At 41.6% G+C, this 16,174-nt stretch overlaps 1 protein-coding gene across 5 annotated transcripts in view; it reads right to left on the reverse strand.

The window, feature by feature from the left end:
* Positions 1-16,174, reverse strand: part of ankfn1a (ankyrin repeat and fibronectin type III domain containing 1a) — a 120,280-nt gene that overhangs the window by 46,771 nt on the left and 57,335 nt on the right. For 3 of the 5 annotated variants that reach the window (XM_067488044.1, XM_067488043.1, XM_067488048.1), the window contains 2 exons: positions 7,476-7,674; positions 3,860-4,070 (listed from right to left, as the gene is read on the reverse strand). In XM_067488044.1, the coding sequence (XP_067344145.1) occupies positions 3,860-4,070; positions 7,476-7,674 (410 nt within the window). The remainder of the gene's footprint in view (positions 1-3,859; positions 4,071-7,475; positions 7,675-16,174) is intronic. The other 2 variants (XM_067488045.1, XM_067488047.1) reach the window with 1 other exon arrangement.

Consider the following 16,174-nt stretch of genomic DNA (forward strand, 5'->3'; position numbering starts at 1 on the left):
TTTCCAGCTACTACATGCTGAACAACAACTGTAAAATAAAGCAAAGCAGTAGAGCAGGAACACAGCAGCTCGGTGCTTGAGACGCAGCGGCGTCATACGTAAAGTCACGTGTGCTTTGTAACTTGCTACGAAAATATAAGAGATACTGCAGAATGATTATACATCAAAGTACAAATCACGTTAGACCACCTGTCCAACAAAAAACAGGCAACTGCATCAAGCTATCAACATTTGTCGCTCATCAACAAAGGCCACACTCATGGTTATTCTTGTTTTCTTCCTGTTTTTCTTCCCTTATAACAAGGATCCACTCGGATTTCTACAATTTTTGGTTCTCAAACTTCTAATGATACTGATTCTTGTTTTCTTGTGTTTCATCTTCTCCCAATGCTATTGTGTCATGAACTCACACTTCTTTTCAACGTGAAGTGTTTTGTCTGTTCTGGGCTACTGTAGAGACATGGTGGCCTCCATGAAAAGGAGACCTGTGCTCTGTAGATATAAAAGGCCAAACAAAACAACAATCGTCACTTTTGGGTGGTTACACATAAATGGAAACATAATCATTAATACTGTATCTTATTTCTGCCAACAGATCTGTGTATGTCTCACACACTGCACCTTTAAAATGTAAGTAACACACTTATTATTGATTATTTTTACTATGTAACTTCACTATGTCAATGTAGAAAATACTATTTACTGGGTCAACGAGTCAGAAAACCCCCAATACACACAAGTGCAAACACACACTTGTATGGAAAGTGACCGGAGTACATGTGAGTGAGCTCATGGAGGTACATTAACACACACACTCACTCACACACACACGGGGCGACACAGGGCTGTCGGGCCCTGGTTGACTGATTTACTTGGCACTTGAGGAATGACATAAACAGAGAGCAGCAGGCCCCAGGAGGGAAAACAGCAGCTCTGTTTACTCTGTGTTTGTTTACAAGGATGGGATTGTACCGCCGCCCAGAGTCCAGGCTGCTGTTTGGAAAGCCCTCGCCACCGCGGCCCCGTGGCCCCGTGGCCCCATAAATCACTTAGTTGTAATTGCCCAGGCGTTACATGCATCATTGGAAAAGTTAAACCATTAAACGACAAACCTTGTTAAAGCTGTGCAGCGGGGAGTCACGCAGGAGGCCCGGCTCGCTGTAAAGTGGCCACTGTTTCACCCCCCCCCCACATGCACACACAGATCCAGACAGTGGGGGATAACGGGGGCCTCAGGAGTAAGGTAAGAACCACCTGTCTTTGCAGAGTGTGTTGTGGACAGCAGGAGGACTGATGGAGGGAAAAACCAAATGTGTGGGGGAGCAGCCAGGGAATAGCAGGCTCATTCAGATCCAGGTAGAGGAGACTCAGACAGTAGACACAAACACAGACCCTGTCTGACCGAGAGCATCACTCACGTTACAGTTATCACGGTAGTCAGTTATAGTCAGTTTATTAGGTACACCTGTCAATCTAATTCAATAGTCATGCAGTAAATCCTCCTTCATGAAGAGGGTAGTGATTCATCTGTCTCATCAGTGTCTGATCATGTGCATGTTGTGTAAACTCACTACACATCTGAACCAGCGGTTCTGCTCGACCAGAACATTCAGCTTATCTGCTCACACTGTTCGGGTCAGTCAACATGGAGAATGCAGACAATATAGTTTCTGCTCCCCAGCAAAGGTCTGTTTTATGTCAAACCCTCAATATAACATACTTTTGGTCATAACTTGTGAAAGATACAATAGCATTGAAACCAGCCTTTTGCTGTTTCCAACACATATTTATACCACAGACCGGGAAGCTGCTGACACAGCAGCAAGCTGAGCAAAATTTCCAACCTGCAAAAAATCCAGGGAGCAGGATCGAGCACCAGACCCCTGCTCACACTGCAAGTCATACGATAAACAAAAATTAACTACTATGAGTCATTTAGCAGACGCTTTTGACCAAAGCAAGTAACAAACACTGGGGATGACTTTGGGGTTCAGAGTCTTGCCCAAGGCCACTCTGCCAGAAGGAACTGGAAATCAAATCACTGACCCTGTGGTTTGTGGATGACTGCTCTACCAACTGAGCTGGATCCGCCAAAATCAGAAAATTACAGTTAATTGCACATGATTTGACATAACCTTTGTTTTACTGACAGAATCAATGACATAACTAAAACTATAACTGTTAAGTCAATGCATTGGTAGAGACTGTACACAGGCTGAGAAATCTTATGAAATGTATGTACACTGCTTTGCCTAAAGTTGTACTGTGTTCATGGAGTATCTTCCCTTTTTGTAGGGCAAATTAAAATAATCTACATTTTTAAGATGACATGATTAAAGTCTGCATGAAGGAAACAGTAAATGCCTGTTTTATTTTGTGATGGGGCCTAAAAGGAGGCATCACATTTCTCCTTAACCTTCGATGTTTCAGTAATTATAGAGCTGGTAAACTGCCCAACCTGCCACTGGATTGTTTGTGTTAGTTATTTTTTTAAATTATACTGAGATGATTTAATGTTCAAAAATATATAAAATGTGAAAAATTGAACTTTGACAACTACCATGACAACCACTGTCAACAGTGACAGACCATCACTCTGATCTGCTCACTTGTAAATTAGGTTTTGTTCTGTCAGACTGAAAGGTCAGAGCGGACAGGAACCAATCAGACGCAGCTGCTGTCTGAGCATCGAGACCAGACTGAATCCTCCACACCGGAGCTGGGGAGGTGAGACAGTGTCCACAGCGCCAAACTAGGTTAAACACTGGAGGCTGGTCAGATGAGTACCTGAGGATTACAGTATTTAGAAAAAGTTTTCACCTTTTATTTCTATACACTGATCCGGATCCATTTCATGTTTTCCGTGGTTAATTTTGTAATTCTACAAATTCATCTAAAGTTATTACAAAAATCTGAAACTAACCCAAAGTGCAAACATTTTAAACCAAATCAGCTTAATCATCACTGGTACAATAGATTTTAGAAGTCCAACAATTAATTAAGTAAAGATTGTAAAGCTACTATATGCTCTCCATCCACTTTATTAGGCACACCTGTTCAACTGCTCGTTAACACAAATACCTAATCAGCCAATCACATGGCAGCAACTCAATACTTTTAGGCAGGTTGACATGGACAAGATGATCTGCTGAAGTTAAAACCAAACATCAGAACTGAACTGGGATGAAGGGGGATTTAGTGACTCTGAATGTGGCCTGGTTGTTAGAAAGTGATAACCTACTGGGATTTTCATGCTTTGCAGTGTTTACAGTGAGCAGCAGTTCTCTTGTTGATGCCAGAGGTCAGAGGAGAATGGCCAGACTGGCTTTGTGTCATGCAGTAAAGACTACAAGACCCTATAATTATTGTTGCATCTGTGACACAGCTAACGAACAAACAGTGGTCATAGTGGTGTGTAATGGTGCGGGGGATTTTTTTCTTGGCACACTTTGTGCCTACTGAGCCTCATTTAAACGCCTCAGCCTACCTGAGTTTTGTTGGTGACCACGTCCATCGCTTTTATGACCACAGTGGGCACAAAGCTAAAATCATCTCAAACTGGTTACTGGAACATGACTGTATTTGAACGGCTTCCAAAGTCACCAAATCTCAATTCAATCACCTTTGGGATGTGGTGGAAAGGGAAATATTGACCACATTTAAAATTATCTTTATGAGAGACACTGGATCACATGGAATCAACCCAAGACTAGACTGAAAGTAGCTGCTCCTGCTAGTTAGACGTGTTAAACAGTGAGGTAATCAGAAAAGCCCCAAACAGTCATTAAAAGAACAGGTCTTCAGAAGACAATGACACATCATCTTTGTTTCATGAAAACTGAAACTGTATTGGACTCACAGTGTGGACTCTCCTTTCCTCCGGCCTTCAGCAGCAGCTTGGCAATGGGCGTGTTGTTAGTCATGATGGCAATGTCGAGCGGCGTCAGGCCCTGGCTGTTGGGCGTGTTCAGGTCCAGCTCCTCGGCCGAGTACTGGTAGAGAAGAATCTGCACGGCATCCAGGTCCTGTTGCTCCACCGCCTCAAAGATACAGTCACTGCCCTGCATCGTCTGAAGGAGACACCAGAAAAAAGTTACATCTGCTGTTATTTTGGCTTCTTAAGCACAGATTTCACACACAACTGCTGTGGTACCATTATAATGAAACGTGTTGTGGAGATGTCCACCAGCTTCTAAACAAAAAGCCTTTTACATTTGTGTAATTGATGTGTAATTCTGTTCGTTTGGTCCAAACCGCGGAAAACAAAGGCAGAAAAATAATTATGACAGCTTGGACAGTGTTGGTCATGCTGCACTGGTGTTTAATGTGTTTATAGCTCCGGGTAAGACCTCACCCACATGCACAGTCCAAAGACACGCACACTAGGTTAATTGGTGACTCCAGCTTGATCACAGACGTCACTCAGTGAGGGATTTGTGACACAAATTGCAGCCATCTGACACTAAAGCACCTTAGATGTTTCCTGTTGAGTCTGTGACCTTTAGCAGCGATATTACAGTTCATCCTGAGGGGACCAAATTTTATCACGATCTGTCCAACAGTTATTTCAGTGTTATCCCTACAGCCACCTAACCTACCTGTCCTCTTTTGAGTCATAAAACAGAAGCAGCTTTATATGACTTGTCATGGCTGAAAAAAGAGCAAACCTCCAAAATTAAATTCGAATGAATCGTTCCTTTGTAATTATACTGAGGTCGCCGCTTTAAACAAATGTACATCCAGACAGACGTCATTGTAAAGGCTCAGCGAGCAGAGAGCGTCACATGCACAACAACAACAACAATCTATTTGTGTGCTTGATTTTCTTTCACAGGAATCATTAGTCACATAACAGAGGTGGTTAAGCTGTTTCCATCTCTCTCTGTCAACAACAAAGGACAGGAAATATGACAAAAATTTTAACGTGGTACGACTGCAGTTCTCACTTTGGAGCCTTTTTTCCTTGTAGCCTTGCAGTACAAAAACTATAATGTGCTCGGACAAAGTTACGTGTACACAGACAATCAAACGTGTTCCAACCCACTAACAACCACAAGGTGAAGGAATTTCAATCTGGTAGAGAACATAAAGATTCACCTAAAAAAAGGTGATAAAGTGGAGCAGAGCACACATTATGCACAAGTCCAAGCCAGAGACAGCTCTGTATTGAGCATGGGATCAAACAATTTGTTAATGGTGCGAAACACAAAACCGAAACAGTTAGTGTTAAAAAAGAGATTGTGGGATGTTTTAAAATACAGAAGCAACATTGTCTAAGCTTTGCAACTTAGAGCCCTATGTGTTGTCACCCACCCATCACCTCCCACCTACAAAGACCAAATACCACTCTGGTGTCTGTCATATTTACTATGGCTGCTGGATGTCATCAATTTCCTACAGGTCTCACTCATGCTACTGGGAATTAAGTGAAATAAACAAAGAAACAAAAAAAACTATAGTGACTGATTACTCACCATTCAATTTCACAATAAAGCTTAAATTGACTGAGCTAATCAACACAGCTAAGCAACACATCACGACATCCAGAAAACTCCAAATTTATGTCAGGGATGTACATGTGGACCATACTAAAGACGCACACTATGACATAACCATGATTTCACACACTAATAACCCATGTGCTACACAAGCAGTGGCCAAGGCCGACATGATGTGTTATTAGAGGAACATCAGGCTATTTCCTCTGATCTCAGACAGCAGTCTGTAGTGCATCCCTCCTTTTCTCTTCTCTGCCTCTTTCTTTTATGTCTGGAGTTGTGACTGGTCTTTAAATGTCAGCGGGCCGGCACAGAGCGTTCTGGAGAGCTGCAGCTATTAACACACACACACACACACACATGCACACGCAGGCACACGCACACACACACACACTCTGACCTGCATCACCCATCACACATGATGAATCTCTGTGACCAAATGTTTCACAGGGCAGCAGATCAAGAGAGAAGAGACTGAGAAGTGGCGATAAAGAGCGAGAATGAAACCAAATGCTCTACAGTGACAGCTGGCCGTCCCTGAGCAAGGCACCTCTTCATGCACTTGTAATCCATCGATCATCTCTCTGTGAGCGATCAGCAGAAACAAAGCAAAGATGACAGGAGAGACCTCAGAGATGTGAGAGATGGACGCAGTCTGGTTTTATGATGTAACCATGAAAATGAGAAACAGCTTGAGGCATCAGTGCAGAGATTAAATAAAAGATGTGACAAATGAAGGAACACAGAGTTCAGACTCTGGAGACATCGCTGTTAACAGAATTAGTGAAGCACCAAATGAGATCTTTATTGATCCTTCAGTGTCAGACACAAACACCCCTCCCCCCCCCCACCGACTATAGATGACTTTTCTTTTCTACATTTAATATTCAGCCATTTAGGAGAGAAAGCAAACTGAACAGCGTGAATCATGGAGACGTGATGACTAACACCCTTGTCAGAGGAGCAGAGTGGAAAACATTCAACAGCAGCTTGTCATGTTTGCCAGTGTTGAACCTGCATCCATGGGTGTTACTGTACCTTTACTTGTGAATATTAGTGAACTATGAGAGCAGTGCTGGTAAACCTCCGTTTACATGGAGGGTGAGTCATATCCACTGGACTTCTTCCGTACTGGTGGCAAACATTTCAATACTTATCCAAGCAGCTTCTTTAAGTTAACAATCACCCTGAAGAAGCTGCTAGGGTGGCTCCCAAAGTTTCCAAAAGTAGATTAAGAGGACAGAGCCTTTAGCCATCAAGGTCCCTACCAGTGAGACTAGATCCCAGTTCTGATTCGGGAGGCAGACCCCCTCCCTACCTTCAGGACTAGGCTTGAAATTAAAGTTGGAGGTGTTCATGTGATTCTGAGCACTAATGATAACTCAGAGTTGACTGAACTACCCCTGATCAGCTTTTCTGAGTTTCCCCTCTTGTTGTTCCTCAATTCAGAGGTCAAAAATTTACATGGGATTTTGTTAAACCTGCTTCCTGAAATAAGGCCTACACCTTCTCTATGGTGATTCTGAAAGGCGTCACCACAGTCAGTGCTGCTGCCAACTTACCTTGTTGAGTACTGTTGCTTGCTAATTCTCCAGGGCACCTTTCATTCCTCATCATGTGAATGATTTCAACACCAGATATGCAGATAACCCACTCTAACCACAGCAGGCACTGGTACATATCATGTAGGTCACCAGATGAAGCCCACATCCATCAACAGTTAATACAGCGTGACGTAACTTCACACTCTCTATTGCACAATGCACCTTAGTGGACACTAGCAACACCTTTGTAACTAATTCAATTACAAAAACCAGGGTGATCCAGGTGCTTGTGAGGCAGTTGGTAATGCAGCTTCATTTATAAAGACTTCTACTAGTTCGTAATCGATCATCAGAATATGAATAACTAACAACTTTGATCTAAACCCTCAGTCGAATATCAATCAACTCCCAAGTGTCTCTGCAGCAGACTCACCGAGGCTTTGCGCAGTCGGTCTGACTTGCCAAAGAAGTAGGCATCTTCGAATGAGGACGTGCTTCCTCTTAATTTCTCCGACAAGTTTCGGTAAAGGCGCTTGGCAGCACTGGGGGAGGCTGGCCCACCGGGGCACTTCCTGGTCTGGGACAACTGCAGGTTCTGCATCTGCTGGGTCATAACACCTGGAAGGCGTCTGCTGGAACAGATGGAGAGTAGAAGGGCAGTTAGACAACAGTTAAACCACTGTTAGCTCCTGAGTTCTTAGGTAGAAAAAAGCGAAGTGACGGTGACATACAGAGCTTAAGAACCTTGACTGTCATCTGTAGGAAGACCTGTTCAGGATGAGTGTGATGACTCCTCCTGCTCCTACACAGCTGCTTACAATAAAGGCTTAATTTTTATAACAGCTATATGTTTTAAATGGTTGGATGAGTCATTTACATTTATGTCAGTTGATTTAATTAATTTTGTGACATTAACTTCCCCCAGTTTAGTTTTGTTTACCGCTTTTATGGGCGCGGAATATTACTGGATATTTGTGTGATGCTCCTGCCTAACACGTGAAACCATGACAGAATTATCAGTGCATTTTTCGTGTCCACCAGTGTCTGACATAAGTATTACAAAAACAGTTTAAGCATTAATTTAGTTTGCTAGTTTCTTGGCTTTCATAAGCAGCTTTCCTTCAGTGTTCACTGGCTGAAATCTCCTGATTCAACAGTGAAACTTTGTGAAGCAGAAACTCGCCGCTTGCTGTATTTTCAGGGCATTTCTATACCTGTAATTCTAGTACTTAAGTACTGACTCACCGATTAGTAAAATAACCCACATTTTATTCCCACATGACAAATCTAATTCTGATGATTGACATACAGTCAGACAGCACTTTAATTCTGAATACCTACAGTACAGTACATTTCTGGTTTTCTGATGTCACAAAAAACGGTACAAACTGACTAACTGCCTTGTGTGAACATGCCTTTAACTTCCCCAGTCCTGATTAGGACATTTACCTGTGGTGTTCTGGGAAATACAAAACCAGGTTTTATATCACGAGTCGCAGGAGGAGCTGGAACAGCACAAACAGCTGGAAAGATGGATGGGCAGATCATTATCCTGCCTCTGTGGCTCATTCTCTCTGAGATGTTGTAGAACAAAGACTGGATCTAAGTTTTTAACATGAAGAAAATCAGGAGACAACGACTGACTTTCTCCCCTGCTGAACAGAAGCTCTGCTGGATCTTTCTCCAGCCTTCACACTGTCACAACATATCACTTCAGTGTTTCATCCAGCACCCAAACATCCTCCTTCCGCCCTCCCTCAGCCCTCAGTGATTCGACGTTATGCTTGGACAAAATCAACATGTCACAGACATGACAAGACTGTCAAAATGAGACTTCTGCTGCGATATGATAAAGGAAAGCAGGACCTTGATATGGTAATGTGAACACTGTTTAGTCTCAGTGGAACAAATGAAAGCCATAGGAATAAAGAAGCAGCTCAATGAATTCAAAGAGGGTTTGTCTTAGTGGATCTGGTAAGTTTAAAATTAACTTTAATCCTCAGACAGATTGAAGAAGATTAGACAGAACAGCATTATAGGATTCATACTACTCCAGCATAAGCCTTTATCGAACCGAATGTCCAACTGACATATAGTGAGTGAATAAACAATAAGGCCTGATTTAAACATTCAAAAGCATGAATGACTTTTGAACAAAAAAAATCACAGATGTTTTTGGATCACTAGCTGTGAAAAAGCATCACAGTTTAATAAACAGGTGGAACCTAAGAGCTAAATGCAAAGAGTTTAAACTGGTTGTGTCTTGGTTCTGCTGACAGTTGTTCATATGAACTGTTCCTCAAGAGGATCACGCAGAAGCTGTTGAATGTGACCGGGATAGTTACATTCAGACCAAGTAACCTATTATTTAGACTAACATACATATGTGACATACAGTGCATCCAGAAAGTTCCCAGCGCTTAACTTTTTCCATTTTGTTATGTTACAGCCTTATTCCAAAATGGATTAAATGTATAATTTTTCTCAACATTCTACAAACAATATCTCATGACGATATGAAAGAAGTTTGATTTAAAGCTTTGCAAATTTATAAAAAAAAAAAATAACATACATAAATATTCATCGCCTTTGCTTAATACTTCGTCAAAGCACCTTTAGCACCAATTACAGCCTCAGGTCATTTTGAGTATGATGCTACAAGCTTGACAGTTTCCCTCATTCTTTTTTGCAGCACCTCTCAAGCTCCATCAGGTTGTATGGGGAGTGTCGGTGCAAAGCCATTTTCAGATCCCTCCAGAAATGTTTCATAGAGTCCAAGTCTGGGCTCTGACTGCTCCACTCAAGAACATTCGGAGTTGTTCCTGTAGCCACTGCTTTGGGCTTAGGGTCATTGTCCTGTTGATGATGAACCTTCTCCCCAGTCTGCCGTCCAGACATTGGTGCTTTCATCCTTCCCTTGATTCTGACTAGTCTCCCAGTTCCTGCTGCTGAAAAACATTCAGGTGGTGAGCGGTGCCTGGTTCCCTCCAGACATGACACTTGGCATTCAGGCCAAAGAGTTCATTCTTTGTTTCATCAGACCAGAGAATTTAGTTTCTTATGGTCTGAGAGTCCTTCAGGTGACCTGTCATGTGCCTTTTACTGAGGAGTGGTTTCCGTCTGGCCACTCTACCACACAGGCCTGATTGATGGAGTGCTGCAGAGATGGTTGTTCTTGGGGAAAGTTCTCCTCTCTCCACAGTGAAATGCTGGAGCCCTTTCAGAGGGACCATCAGGTTCTTGGTCCCCTCCCTGACTAAGGCCCTTCTCTCTCGATCGATCAGTTTTGGCCGGGCAGCCGCTCTAGGAAGACTACTGGTGGTTCCAACTTCTTCCATTTCCGGATGATGGAGGCCACTGTGCTCATTCAATGATGCAGAAATATTTGTGTAGCCTTCCCCAAATCTGTACCCCGTTACAATCGTGTGTCAGAGGTCTACAGACGATTTCTTGGACTTCATAGCTTGGTTTGTGCTGTGACAACTGTGTATATCTTGGCCAATATCTTCTAAAGTAATAGTCTTTAGTATAAATATTCCTCTTTGTGTCCCCCCTGCATCATTGTCCCGAGCTGCCTTGGAGGAAAATAACAAAGAGGGAACTTTGCACTTAAAAATGCTCCAGCCATGGCATACTGCACTGTATGTCCACTGGATGTGACATCATGCTTAGATACTTTTAAAAAAACAATATATGCACATAATGAGGAGAGTGGATTTTGGGCCCCATCATTTACATAAGAGGCATCTACTGAATTAATCTCTTTAGGGCCTGTCCTAACAGTAGGAGTGGTTACAGCAAACAGGAAAAACTGTATATGTCATGCTAAATGATGTCCTTCATATCAGTCCTGTCCAGCCTGGACAAACGCGACTACATTCTTTGTAGTACTGAAAACGCAATATTACACTCAACTTTTTCTGCACATGCCTTCCTCACACTCATTAAACTAATTCTTACAGCTCTTGGGGTAGAAAAACACTTTACTAACAGCAGCGCTGCAGCTGCTGCAGGAAACACACCTGCAGGATCTCGTCATTAACACGAGTCAAATGAAAATTGCTGCTTCACCTAATTGTTTTGCACTCAGCCTGGCAGGACTTGACTGAGCCAACACAAACTCTCTGCACTATGCTTTAATGTTACAGTGGCTCTCTATCACATCTGAATCAAACATAAATTAGCTTGGAAGTGAATAATGATGATTATTTAGCAGAACTGTTATCAGCTCATATTAAACACACATACAAGCTTACACAGAAACTATCAGACCATCAATGACTGCAATGGGGAAATTACCTCACAATTTATTCCGGCAACAAAAACAAGGAAGGAAGTGGATTAAAAAAATGATTTAACCAGAAAAAAAAAAAACAAGACAAGTTATCAACAAGGTTTAATGTACATTCTCTTTCAAACGGACTGAGTGAGTTGAGGCCCTCGTCACATCATCAGTAGCAGATTCTCTTTGTGTCGAATGGATTCAATATTTTCCTTTGATTCTGTCCTGCTGTGCTCTGAGGGCAGTCGGTTTTAACTTTGCTGGTGCGATTTCAAAGCCAAATTAAATGACCACACGGCACTTGGCCAAGAGGAGCTTTATCTTTAGATCTATACAAACCCCGAGTCTCAACACATTAAAGGTAACAAGAGGTTCAAACACGGTGCTGCTGGAAACAATGGTATGATAACTCGACAAAACTGCAGGTTTTACTAATCTCTTAAAACACCACTTTTTCACCAGCTGAAACTATTTTCCATCTCTCTTTAAAAAGCATCCTGGTTATTTCACATTACATAGATTTTACATCTCTGTTGCCACCAGCTGGGACACAATTCAGCACCAGTGAGACAGGAGCTAGTGGAGACATGCTGATTTAAGTAAAGACACGAGCACGAGTGTCAGTTTATAACCCGATGCAGAAGAAAAAGAACAACAACAACCTTTGTTGTCATAGAGCACAGAAACATATCGCACGTTAAAATTAAATCCTTTCAGGCATTTAACCCATCCTCCTGAGGGGAGCAGTGGGCACGGACGGGGGGACACCCGTGGAGCGGGACACTGAGTGTCTCCCTCACGGAGAGAGAAAGGACATTGAGCAACACAATCTCAAAAGAAAACGTGTAAAACCAAAGTGCAGACATATAGTTTTTAGTCTGCTGCGGGTTGATGGATTAGAGGACACCAGTGCAGTCAGAGCACAGCACCACCAAAAACACCCACCACAACTACAGCTTCACTAGCTGCCCTTTGCTCAAATGTTTTCAGATGTCAGGCTGTGGGTGGGCAGCGGTGTTGTTGGGTGTTATAAATACATTAGGTCGGAGGGTTTCATACAAGACTTATGAAGGTGTCCCAACCCGGCAGGACAGCGAGGAAACCGCTATGTTCCCATACACTCCCAGACCTGTAACCCTCCAAAAATAGGTGCAGCCACCTGTACAGGTGCACAGCAGTCATTTAAAGTAAGCAGGACGATTACAGCATTGTGGATATAACCAGTCAGATGAAGCCAGGTTCTCCAGCTCACTTGGAAACAGCCTGTTCTGCTACTGTGATTTTACATCCTGCAGCCGCAGGAACATCAGCTGCACTCAGACCAACGCACAGAATAAAAAGTTAGGTAGGTTACGAGCAGACATACAGGTGCATCCTCCTGTGCAGACTGAATCACACAGTGGAGGATTTGTATTTGTATCAAGATTTAATGTATCTATCATTTTACATTTTTAATTATTCAACTGAACGACTAATTTGTCAAAACCACAAATTACACATTTATAAACACACTGTTCCACAACTGACTGACAGAAACATCAATATACAGCGTCAGATTGTTAAAGCAGTGACACATAAATGAAGCCCAACTGAAGCTGAGAGGAAACAAAGCCAATTAAGCTTCATCTGCAGCTGGTATCTCTCTCAACTGGGACAGTCAAACTTAATGGGCTTTGAGTGACGGTCAAAACATCCCCCTCCCCAAGAAGAACAGGCTTTAAATCATTAAACAGCAACAAATTGCCTCTGTAATTGTTGTAGAACTCACTTTTCAGTTTGACCGAAAATACTCTTCACGGCTGGCAGCAGACCCAGTTGTGCTTTTGTGTAAAAACACACAATTCACTTACATAGGTTTTAAATTAGAAGACAAAAAATCCTTGGACCCTTTTTTTCTGAAACACCCAAACAACCACTAAATAGTCTCTACAGTAACAACATTCAAACTACTTTAATGTTAAACTGTTATCAGCTAATTAGCACTTCCAAAGGTTCCACTGCCACAAAAAACATTAGACTCATGAAAACATTCTCTATGAATCAGCCTATTAATTAAACCATGAAAAACATTGGACACCAACTTGTACCATTTCGTTTTGTGAGGTACAAGATTTCAATTATATTTATTTTACTCCTATGTTACATGTGATCTGGGCAGTAGATGTACACTTCTATCACTCAAACAGAAATTATGCACAGAAATTATTATGAGAGAGACTGCAACAAAACCTATAACATCTAATCTGAGTCATCTTCAACTCAATTCAAATGTATTAATTGTACTGCGGGCAAATTGTTTGCAGCAGTTCATATGACAGACAACAAATAACCGACTAAAAAAGATAAAGGCAGCCGTCCCTTTACACTACAAAGACCTACAGAACATTGCATGGTTGAACTGCAGAGTGTAGAAACTATTTTTTTTTAACAGCAGGTTGGACACAACAACTGGCAAATGAATGTTAGAGCAAATGTATCAGCGCACATAACAGTGAGCCTTGTTTGAATGTGTCCATGTGTCCAAATGATAAACCGCTCATGAAAATGCACAGTACATTATGCAGAAGACTGGTTTTGGGCTTGAATAAAACTAGTTGGACCATAGCCAGTTGTGTGGTACTTGGCTTGTGTTGTTCAAGATATTTTCACATTCATTTAAATGCACTGAATTTATACCACGCCAACAGTACAACTCTAAGTTCCAGAAAATGAGAGAATCTAAGAAACAAAAAAACAAAATTCTCAACAATATCAGGGACGGATTTTACTGCAGGGCTGCTTCAGAACACAAAGTCTTGTTGGGTGAATCGGATAGTGTTGGATTTGCTAATGTCGCATTTTTCCAGACTATTCTTTCAGAAAATGTACATTCTTAATTGTACAACCTGTTTATTTACAATGTATTAAAAACGGTTTGTTTCAGTATCTGATGTTTCTTTTACTGACTAAGAAGAAAATAAAGTGTGCAGAGTTTATTCAAAATAAAAACTAATGTGAATTTCTCAAAACTAGGACTAAATTCAAAACAAACGACAACATTGATACAGATGAGAAAGGGATCTCAGCCAGTGTCCCAGCCAAATTTTGGGATGTGAATTGATCTTATTAATTATCGATACCGCCAAGAGCAGTTTGGTTAAGGTTAGAGAAAGATGGTGTGGGAACTCACCATTCATTTCTTCTCCACTAAACCAGAAAAAACCAGACCACAGTCTTTCTCTAACCTGAGCCAAGTGTTATGAGAGTCCAAACACAATTGTTAAACAGCTTGATGTCAAACTGGTCCTTAACAGGACTGTGAATTTAGGCCCATGCAGATGCTCTTCACGTTCAGCATGGACAGGAGAAATAATCACTCCCAGCGATGAGTCTCTCAGTGCACATAAAGCATATGAGTGCTGTCATAAGACAGAATGGGCCGACTCTCTAACGTGTTGGAGCTGCAGAGCGTGACGAGTGAATGGAGGCGACCTGCAGATACAGAAAATGTCAAACTGCTTTGAGAGAGAAAGACATCAGCGATAATGATAGTGGACCCTACACAGAGCTTTATTACACAGATGGTGTGTGTGTGTGTGTGTGTGCGCACACTGCAGATACAGCGTGTACCTCTGAGGACAATGAAAACAAAAATAACTAGACACATGTCATCTCTCAGTAATGACCTCTGCACAACTGAATGAACTAAGACAGAAACTGGATTTTTGTCCCATTCAGACCCACATAAGCCAACTCCCAGACAGGACTGTCATGACACTCCCATGTAATAACATTAGAATCTGCACAGTCCAGAACAACTGCAGAGGAACCTGGACATACACAACTTATCTTAAATAACACTTCTAGCACAAAACACATTGGACATTTTACTAAAATATTCCTAAGAAAATACATATATATATATATATATATATATATATACACTTCTTAAAGTGTCTTTAACAATGCAGAACAATGCAGGTGGACTAACAGCTTTTCTCTGGAATCCTGAGAGGACGCAATGACAAAGTATCCAACATGTCAAACTGACAGGCAGCACTTCACAAAATTTACTCCATCCAGTGTTATCCATATGTTAAGATGAATATTAGCGATGATATTGGGGAAAATGAAAATAAATGTCAAGTCAAAAACACTGGGCCTCACAAATTTTTTTCTTCATTATTCCTGCTCATACAACTGTTCTATGGCAGATTCACTATTGTTACACAAACCTAAATCCCTGGTTTTAGACTGATGCTGCTTTGTGGTAAACATTCATTCACAAAAATGTCGTATGAGAATAAAAAGAAGACTTTCACACTGCAAAGCTTAAAGTCTGTTGCCAGAAAGCTATTCGCAGTAGAAGACTGAAAACTATCAGAAAATTGTAATAGTTTGTCAGTGAGGTGTGATCAGAGCAGCTGTACTGAGATATTAGAGAATATTCCAGCTGCAGAAGGCGATGTTACACTGCCAACTGTTAGAAGAGAGGAGGAATACAATTTTACCTGCAGAGATGTTGGAGCTGTTGTGTAGCAATATGCCAACGACACCACTAAAATCTCAAATACTTGTTCTAGGTTGTTCTAGAAATCCAGTAATGTGATTTAGTTAAAGTAAATATAATCCTTAAATTCATTCAGAAGAAGCCACTGTGATTCTGAAGTCAAACAAGTGTATTTTCCCCGAACAAAGCTATGAGATACAATGAGTGATTTAGTCAGAACATAAGAGAGAAGCTGAGGAACGTGAAAAGTGGTGATTGTCACAAATTCTTCATAACAGCGAGTCTGAGTTAAACTCATCAGCCACAATAACAAAGGCTGTTTGAATGTACAGTAACCGTGTGGGGGCGGGTCCCAGCCCGG

The sequence above is a fragment of the Channa argus genome, chromosome 20, assembly GCF_033026475.1.
Source record: "Channa argus isolate prfri chromosome 20, Channa argus male v1.0, whole genome shotgun sequence".
Classification (NCBI taxonomy): Eukaryota; Metazoa; Chordata; class Actinopteri; order Anabantiformes; family Channidae; genus Channa; species Channa argus.